This window comes from Melozone crissalis, unplaced genomic scaffold (genome assembly GCF_028551555.1).
Source record: "Melozone crissalis strain CALT ecotype California unplaced genomic scaffold, PUWL_Pcris_2 ptg000011l_1, whole genome shotgun sequence".
In the NCBI taxonomy this organism is placed as follows: domain Eukaryota; kingdom Metazoa; phylum Chordata; class Aves; order Passeriformes; family Passerellidae; genus Melozone; species Melozone crissalis.
This window is the reverse complement of record NW_026535789.1, coordinates 4,221,703-4,231,277: the sequence shown is the minus strand read 5'-3', so window position 1 is coordinate 4,231,277 and position 9,575 is coordinate 4,221,703. Positions and strand designations below refer to the sequence as shown.

General features: G+C 57.2%; 1 gene segment (V, D, J or C); it reads right to left on the bottom strand.

The window, feature by feature from the left end:
- Positions 1 to 7,915: 7,915 nt before the first annotated feature.
- Positions 7,916 to 8,272, bottom strand: LOC128933573 (Ig heavy chain V region 914-like; the record flags this gene model as incomplete). The annotated part of the segment is given in 1 exon segment: positions 7,916 to 8,272. A coding segment is annotated over 1 exon segment (357 nt), but the record flags the coding sequence as incomplete, so codon positions are not given.
- Positions 8,273 to 9,575: the final 1,303 nt, after the last annotated feature.

Below are 9,575 nucleotides of genomic sequence, written 5' to 3'. Positions count from 1 at the left end.
CCACACTCAGTGCCCTCGTTCCCCAAATGTCACCAAAATGTCTGGATTTGGGCCCAATGTTAAGATCAGGGATCAAGAATTCAAATTTTAGACCAAAATTCCTGATGTTAGGGCAACGGCGGAGATTTGGGTCGGTGGCTGTGACTCGGTGCCAGCAGGGGAGATTGGGGGTAAAACTGGACAAATCTGGGGGCAGTGATTGGGATTGGAGGGCCAAGGCTGAGCTCAGGGTGAAACCGGCCGTGATCTGGGCCCAGGAGCTGAGATTTGGGGCCAGAGCAGGGCAGAGCTGGGACACGGGGACAGCAATGGGGTCAGGGGCTGGGGTTTGGGGGAAGAGTCTGGGAATGGGGAGACGTGGGAAACAGGGCTGGGGCCAAAATGTCAAACATCAGCATCATAAGGAGCAGCACCAGCACCGGTGCGCTTGGCACAGAAATAGGATCCGGAATCCTCGTCCTTGAGGTTGTTCATGGTCAGCGTCACCGAGCTCTGCCCGTTGTCCTTGGGGATCGTGAACCGGCCCTTGACTGACGGCACGTATGTGGTGCTGCCACCATTGTCACTGATCCCTGCAAGCCACTCCAGCCCCTGCCCTGGTCTCTGGTGCATCCAGAGCTTTGCAAATTTCCCAAAATCGAATCCAGACCCTCGGCAGAGGAGGCACAGGGACCCCCCGGGGGGCTGGAGGTCCCCCCTGCACTCCAGCAGGGTCACGCCGTTCCCCCATCTCCAAACCTTCACCGGTTTTCACCAGACTCCCCTTGTTTGCTCCCAAATCTACACCACAATTTTCCATAATCGAGGTTGCCTCAAACCCTACAATTAACCCCTCTCCGCTCATTAATTACTTGGACAGCTCGTCCTGAAACCTCTGCATTATTTGCCGAATTAACATCTTGGTAACAACCCCCAAAACCCTCTGGCACCCCCTCCCCGGCACATCCCGGCCACTGCCTCGAGCTCCCACCGGCTCCTGGTTCTGTTGGCCCTCCCAAGAGGGTCAAACTCCCTTTCTCCAGTTGGCCACACCCACTCCATGCCCACAGCCAATCAGGTTCCTCATCCCCATCTCCCCTTTGTCCCGCAGGGCTCCGGGTGGCCATGACCCTGCTGGAGTGCGGGGGACACCTCCAGCCCCCCGAGGGGTCCCTGCACCTCCTCTGCCGAGGGTCCGGGTTCAGTTTTGGAAATGTCGACATGAGCTGGGTCCGCCAGAGACCCGGGCAGGGGCTGGAAGGGGTTGGAGTGGTCAACAAGGGTGGATCCAGCACCTTCTACGCGCCATCGTTCAAGGGCAGGGTCACGATCTCCAGGGACGACGGGCAGAGCTCGGTGACGCTGACCATGACCAACCTCAAGGACGAGGATTCCGGATCCTATTTCTGTGCGAAACATGCTGCTGGGAGTTCGGGTACTCTTACTGAGTTTGGTGTTTGTGATATTGACCCTGATCTCATCTCTGTGTCCCCACCCAATCCCCAAACCTCAATCCCGGACCCCGTGTCCCAACCCTGGAGTGGCTCTGCCCAAAATTCTCACACTGATTTTGGCTACAAGGTTCACCCAAACCTTAAAGCTTGGCCTGAAATATCCGCATTCAGTATAAATGATATAAATTTTTGGGCACACAGAGGAGATTCGAAGTCTGGAGGTATGGTTGGGGGTCAGTAGATGAGAACTGGGGTCAAGGCAGAGCAAGTTTGGGATCACTGGTCAGGGGCTGGGGACGGGTGGGGACTTCAACAAGGGAGTAGGGCTGCTCTGTTGTCATTGTCACCATGGCCAGCACTGTTACCCCAAGTGCCATCAGCAGATCTGGTGCAGAAATAGGTGGAAGAATCCTCATCCCTGTGGTAGTTCATGGTCAGCGCCACCGAGCTCTGCACGTTGTCCCTGGAGATTGTGAATCGGCCCCGCACTGATGGGCTGTACATGGTGCTGCCACTGGTGCTGATCCCTGCCACCCATTCCAGTCCTTGCCCAGGCTTCTGCCTCATCCACATCATCCCAAAATTCCCCAAACTGAACCTGGACCCTCGGCAGAGGAGGCGCAGGGACCCCCCGGGGGACTGGAGGTCCCCCCGCACTCCAGCAGGGTCACGGCCACCCGGAGCCCTGCGAGAAAAAGGGGAGATGGGGATTGGGCCAAAGCTCAACCCTTGACCCAAATCCTGAATCTGGGCCCCAAATTGGGACCCATGGAGTTCATCATCCTCCTCCCAGGTGGGTCCTGCCCCTTTTTCTAGCTGGCCTTGCCCAGTATGAGGCCCTCGGCCAATCGGGTTTCTCATCCCCCTCTCCCCTTTGTCCTGCAGGTCTCCGGGCGACCGTGACCCTGCTGGAGTGCGGGGGGGACTTCCAGCCCCCCAGGGGTTCCCTGCACCTCCTCTGCAGAGGGTCCGGGTTCGATTTTGGAGGTTCCACTCTGTATTGGATCCGCCAGAGACCCGGGCAGGCGCTGGAGTGGCTCGCTGGGTTCAGCGGCAGCGCCACCTACGCGCCGTCGGTCAAGGGCCGGTTCACGATCTCCAAGGACAACGGGCAGAGCTTGGTGATGCTGACCATGAACAACCTCAAGGACGAGGATTCCGCCATTTATTTCTGCGCCAAAGCAGCCGGTGCTTATAGCAATGATGGTGCTGCTTATGGCCTCACGTCAGGAATTTTAGCCCAAGGTTTAAATTCTTGACCTCTCATCTCAGCCTTAGTCCCAAATGTTGACCTTGTCTGTAATCTTTGGTGTACGAGGGCACTGAGTGTGGCCCAGAGGTGACATTGGGGACAAAACCAGACTAGGACTGGGACAAAGGTTCAGGAATGGGGTCCAGGCTTCCGGGCAGAGCCCTCCCCCTCCAGCCCAGCCCCTCCCCAGCTCAGGGTCAGTGGGAAACTCCCACTGCAGGACTCGAACCCCTGGCCCTGGGCAACCATGGAGAGATTGACCAGCCCAGGTGGGGACAGAGGGGCCAGGGTTGGGCCTGGGCAGGGGTCTGGGGACAACTGGGGACATGGCCATGGGGGAACAGCCAAAGTACTGGCAGTGTTGGCATTGCTACCAGAACTTCGCTTGGCACAGGAATAGGATCCAGAATCCTCGTCCTTGAGGTTGTTCATGGTCAGCGTCACCGAGCTCTGCCCGTTGTCCCTGGAGATCGTGAACCGACCCTTGACTGATGGCGCATACCAGGTGGCACCATTGCTCCAGATCGCTGCGATCCACTCCAGTCCCTGCCCAGGTGTCAGTCGATACCAGCCCATCCCAAAATTCCCAAGATCAAACCCGGACCCTCGGCAGAGGAGGCGCAGGGACCCCCCGGGGGACTGGAGGTCCCCCCCGCACTCCAGCAGGGTCACGGCCGCCCGGAGCCCATCCCCAAACCTTAACTGGAATTTTGCCCCAAATTCCCTTTGTCTGGGCTCAAATCTCCAACAGATATTTCCAGTATTGTAAAGTTCCTTCAACTCTGCCATTAGCCCCGATCCACCCATTAATTATTTGTACAGCTCTGCCTGAGTTTTGCATGGCCCCATCCCCATCTCCCCTTTGTCCTGCAGGGCTCCGGGCGGCCGTGACCCTGCTGGAGTGCGGGGGGGACCTCCAGCCCCCCGGGGGGTCCCTGCGCCTCCTCTGCCGAGGGTCTGGGTTCAGTTTCGGCAGTTTCTCCATGCTCTGGATATGCCAGAGACCCGGGCAGGGGCTGGAGTGGCTCGCAGGGATCAGTGACAATGGTGGCAGCACCAACTACGTGCCATCGGTCAAGGGCCGGTTCAGGATCTCCAGGGACAACGGGCAGAGCTCGGTGATGCTGACCATGAACAACCTCAAGGATGAGGATTCTGGATCCTATTTCGGTGCCAAACGTGACAATGGTTATGCTGGTGGTAATGCTGCTGCTGTTTTTGCCTTCACTTCTGCTAGTGACCATGAGGGTCGTGAAATTTCTCCAATCCCAGCGATGCTTCCCCCAAGTTTCAGCCCTTCTAAAACCTCGACCATTTCCCCCCAAACTCTACCATTGTTGCCCAAACTCTGTACTTTCCTCGAAATTTTTCCCATTTCTCCCTAATCTCTACCGAGTCCCAGGCCCTGATTGGAGGAGGCCTGAACTGGAGGCCAGGGGTGAAAGTATGGGGTCAATGGTTGAGATTTGGGGAAGGAGCAGGGGAGGGTTTGGGGTCAGTGCTGACCAATTGGGCAAATGGGGGAGATTTGGGACAAAGGGTCAAGGACTTAGGTTTGGGGAGGAAGAGTCTGGGTTTGGGGACAAGAGGGGCTCTGCTGGGGTGGTGCAACCACCGGAATGGTCAATACAGGCAGCAACAGGGTTACCAGTATTGACAGATTTCACACAGAAATAGGATCCGGAATCCTCGTCCTTGAGGTTGTTCATGGTCAGCATCACTGAGCTCTGCCCGTTGTCCCTGGAGATTGTGACCCGGCCGTTTACCGACGGCGCGTAGTCGGGGTAACCACCATTGTTGTTCACACTGATGACGTATTCCAGTGCCTGCCCGGGTCTCTGGCCAATCCAGCCCCGCCCAAAACTGCCGAAACTGAACCCGGACCCTCGGCAGAGGAGGTGCAGGGACCCCCCGGGGGGCTGGAGTTCCCCCCCGCTCTCCAGAAGGGTCACGGCCACCCGGAGCCCTGCGGGACTAAGGGGAGAAGGGGATGGGAAACCTGATTGGCTGAGGGCATGAATGGGTGATAGTGTCAGCTTGAAAAAGGGTGCAGGACCCACCTGGGAGGAGGATGATGAACTCCAAGGGTCCCAATTTGGGCCCAGAGTAAGGATGTGGGTCAAGGGTTGAGCTTTGGCCTCATCCCCATCTCCCCTTTGTCCCGCAGTGCTCCGGGTGGCCGTGACCCTGCTGGAGTGGGGGGGGGAACTCCAGCCCCCCGGGGGGTCCCTGCACCTCCTCTGCTGAGGGTCCGGATTCAGTTTCGGCAGTTTTGGGATGGGCTGGATTGGCCAGAGACCTGGGCAGGGTTTGGACTTTGTGGCGAGTGTCACCAGTGATGGCGCCACTCCCAGATATGCGCCGTCATTCAAGGGCCGGTTCAGTATCTCCAGGGACAACGGGCAGAGCTCGGTGACGCTGACCATGAACAACCTCAAGGACGAGGATTCCGCCGTTTATTTCTGTGTCAAACTTTCCAATGGTTACGCTGGCAATGCTATTGATGCTGGAATCAATCCAGATAGTGACCATGATGGTCAAAAAATTTCCCCAATCCCAGAGATCCTTCCCCAAAATCCTGGCTCTTTTACTCACATCTCAGCCATTTTCCCCCAAACTCCACCGCCACTTCCCCAATTCCCAATTTCCCCCGATTTTCCCCATTTCTCCCCAGTCTGGCCCTTCCCCTCCTTCCCAGTGTGGCACAGGGATCGCTCCAGGGCCCTTTGCACACAAAGCATTTTGTGCCGCCGGCGCTCTGCCACAGCGCCCCGAGGCTGAGCTGCCCTCTGCCAAACCCAGATGTTCACCATGAACAAAACCAGGAACTTTCTCTTTCCTTTCCTGCCCCGGCCGGGCCCCGGCAGCTGCCAGCGAGGAAGTGGGGGGAGGCTGCGGAGCCCCAAAATCACGGCATCTTCTCCTCCCTCCCTCCCTCGCTCCCACCTGGGGCTTCACTGCTCCCTCAGTGGCCGCGGTGTCTGGGGCTGCTCCTTGGGGCTGGGCTGGAATCCTCTCTGGGAGCTCTTGACATGGTAATGATGCTGGTGGTGGCCCCAAAACCCCCATCCCTGGCTCCCCAAATGTCCCAAAATCCCCAAATCCTGCCCCTAATCCCAACCCTTGACCCCATTCTTGACCTTCTCCCCCAGTGTCCACCATCTTTTCCCCAACTCTGGACTTTCCCCCAGTTTTGCCCATTTCACCCAAATCTCCCCCAGCTCCCCGGGCCCTGATTGGAGGAGGCCTGAACTGGAGGCCAGGGGTGAAGGTTTGGGTCCAGTGGTTGAGTTTTGGGGCAGGAGCAGGGGAGGGTTTGGGGTCAGTGCTGACCATTGGGGCAAATGGGGGAGATTTGGGACAAAGGGTCAAGGGCTGAGGTTTGGGGGATAATTTAAAGGAAGCGTCTCAGTTTGGGGAGAGGTGAGGACCCAGAGATGGGGATGGATCCACCACGGCCATCGTCACTATAAGCAGCAGCACCACCATAACCACGAGTACCACGTTTGGCACAGAAATAGATGGCGGAATCCTCGTCCTTGAGGTTGTTCATGGTCAGCGTCACCGAGCTCTGCCCGTTGTCCCAGGAGAGCGTGACCCGGCCCTTGGCCGACGGCATGTAGTCGGTGCTGCCAGCACTGCTGCTGATACTGGCGGTGTATTCCAGCCCCTAACCGGGTCTCTGGCGCACCCAGTGCATGCAAAAACTCCCAAAATCAAACCCGGACCCTCGGCAGAGGAGGCGCAGGGATCCCCTGCGGGGCTGGAGGTCCCCCCCGCACTCCAGCAGGGTCACGGCCGCCCGGAGCCCTGTGGGACAAAGGGGAGATGGGCAGGGGGCCTGGCTGTGCCATTCTCGTTCTCTGCACAGAGTCAGACACCATCCTCTCTCCTCTCTCTCCCTCTCTCCCTCTCTCCCTCTCTCTCTGTCTCTCTCTCTCATTATTTTTCCTGGAGCAGCACAGGGAGAAGAAGAAGATGAAACGACTCCCATCTCTCATCGCTGCTCCTGCTGTTTCTGCACGTGTGGAAGGTGTCGGGGGGATTGTTCCCCTCCAGGCATGTACCAGTTGGGTTCTGCTGATTGATTCTTATTTTTTTTCAATTTAATTGCTCACAGGTTTTTTATTGGATATTTTAGTGTCTTTTTACTGAATTCTTTTAGTATCTCTTTACTGGAGTGGTAATACAGCACAAATGAGATATATTATTAATGAGATATAATATAGTATTAAGGAGATATAGAATTTATGTAATATAGTATAGATTGAATACAGCAATTGTGCAGAATTCTGAGTCATGGGGTCAGATGCCAATCAATCCTAGATTCCAAAATAAACTGGGTGTAGCCAGATCTGGAGGTGGACGGGATCCACCTGGGAAGGCAAGCAGGAGGAGGAGCTGGAGGATGGGGAGGTCCAAGGGTCCCAATTTGGGGCCAAGAGTCAGGATTTAGGTCAAGGGCTGGGGTTTTCCCTCATCCCCATCTCCCCTTTGTCCCGCAGGGCTCTGGGCGGCCGTGACCCTGCTGGAGTGCGGGGGGGAACTCCAGCGCCCCGGGGGGTGCCTGCACCTCCTCTGCCGAGGGTCCGGGTTCGATTTTGGACAATTTGGGATGGGCTGGATGCGCCAGAGACCTGGGCAGGGGCTGGAATACGTCGCGAGTGTCAACAACAATGGAGGTTACACTGAGTACGCGCCATCAGTCCAGGGCCGGTTCACGATCTCCAGGGACAATGGGCAGAGCTCGGTGACGCTGACCATGAACAACCTCAAGGACGAGGATTCCGGATCCTATTTCTGTGGGAAATATTCTAATGCTGGTTGGCCTGCTGCTGCTACTCATATTGACCATGCCAGTTTTGGCATCACCCCTGTCTGAGCCCCCTGTCCCCAAACCCATCCCTTCTCCCGAACCTCAGCCCTTGACCCTTTGTCCCAGATCTCTCCCATTTGCCCCAATGGTCAGCACTGACCCCAAACCCTCCCCTGCTCCTGCCCCAAAACTCAGCCTTTGGACCCAAACCTTCACCCCTGGCCTCCAGTTCAGGCCTCCTCCAATCAGGGCCTGGGACTTCGTAGAGATTTGGGGGAAATGGGCAAAATTGGAGGAAAACACAGAGTTGGGGCAACAATGGCAGAGCTTGGGGGAAATGGTCGAGGTTTTAGAAGGGCTGAAACTTGGGGGAAGTATCACTGGACTGGAGAAATTTCATGACCATCATGGTCACTACCGGAAGTCAAGGAAAGCAGCAGCAGCATTACCATCAACATAACCATTGTCACGTTTGGCACAGAAATAGGAGCCGCAATCCTCGTCCTTGAGGTTGTCCATGGTCAGCGTCACCAAGCTCTGCCCGTTGTCCCTGGAGATCGTGAACCGGCCCTTGACCGATGGCGCGTAGAAGGTGCTGCCACCACTGCTGCTGATACTGGCGATGTATTCCAGCGTCTGCCCGGATCTCTGGCGAAACCAGTACATCCCAAATTGTCCGAAATCAAACCCGGACCCTCGGCAGAGGAGGCGCAGGGACCCCCCGGGGGGCTGGAGGTCCCCCCCGAACTCCAGCAGGGTCACGGCCGCCCGTAGCCCTGCAGGACAAAGGGGAGATGGGGATGGGACACCTGATTGGTCAAGGGCCTCAATGCAGGTGTGGCCAGCTGGAAAAAGGGGCGGGATGCTCCTGGGAGGACGATGATGAACTCCAAGGGTCCCAATTTGGGGCCCAGAGTCAGGATTTGGGTCAAGGGTTGGGGTTTGGCCTCATCCCCATCTCCCTTTTGTCCCGCAGTGCTCCGGGCGGCTTTGACCCTGCTGGAGTGCGGGGGGGACCTCCAGCCCCCCGGGGGGTCCCTGCGCCTCCTCTGCCGAGGGGCCGGGTTTGATTTTGGGGATTTTAGAATGATCTGGATCCGACAGAAATCTGGGAAGACGCTGGAATACATTGCAAGTATCAGCAGTGGTGCTTACAGCGACTATGCGCCGTCGGTGCAGGGCCGGTTCACGATCTCCAGGGACAACGGGGCAGAGCTCGGTGACGCTGACCGTGAACAGCCTCAAGGACGAGGGTTCCGGATCCTATTTCTGTGCCAAACGTGGTACTGCTAGTAGTTACAGTTATGATAGTACTGCTCTAAGTGACAGTTCCGGCAATGGTCCCCCCCGCCATGATGGTCACCAGATGTCCCCGATCCCCGCAGATCCTTTCCCAATATCCCAGACCTTCTCCTATGATGTTCACCATTTACCCCCAAACTCTGGCATTACTGCCCCGATTTCTGACTTTCTCCAAATTTTGCCCATTTCACCCAAATCTCCCCCACCTCCCGGGCCCTGATTTGAGGAGGCCTGAACTGGAGCCCAGGGGTGAAGATTTGGGGCCAATGGTTGAGTTTTGGGGCAGGAGCAGGGCAGGGTTTGGGGTCAGTGCTGATCATTGGTGCAAATGGGGACAAAGGGTCAAGGGCTGGGTCAATGGGTGTGGTTTGGGATGAAAATCAGAACTCTGGGGACTCAGTGATGGGAGTGGGATGAAAGGAAGGAGCTTGAGACCATCAGGGGCACCGTCACCATTAGGAGCAGCCCCATAAACATCAGCAGCCCTGGCACAGAAATAGGATCCGGAATCCTCGACCTTGAGGTTGTTCATGGTCAGCGTCACCGAGCTCTGCCCGTTGTCCCTGGAGATCCTGAACCGGCCCTTGACCGAATCCGCGTACCAGGTGCTGCCATCATTGCTGTTGATGCTGGCAATGTATTCCAGTGTCTGCCCGGGTCTCTGGCGGATCCAGAACATTCCATAACTCCTGAAACTGAACCCGGACCCTCGGCACAGCAGCGTCAGGGACCCCCCTGGGGGGCTGGAGTTCCCCCCCACACTCCAGCAGGG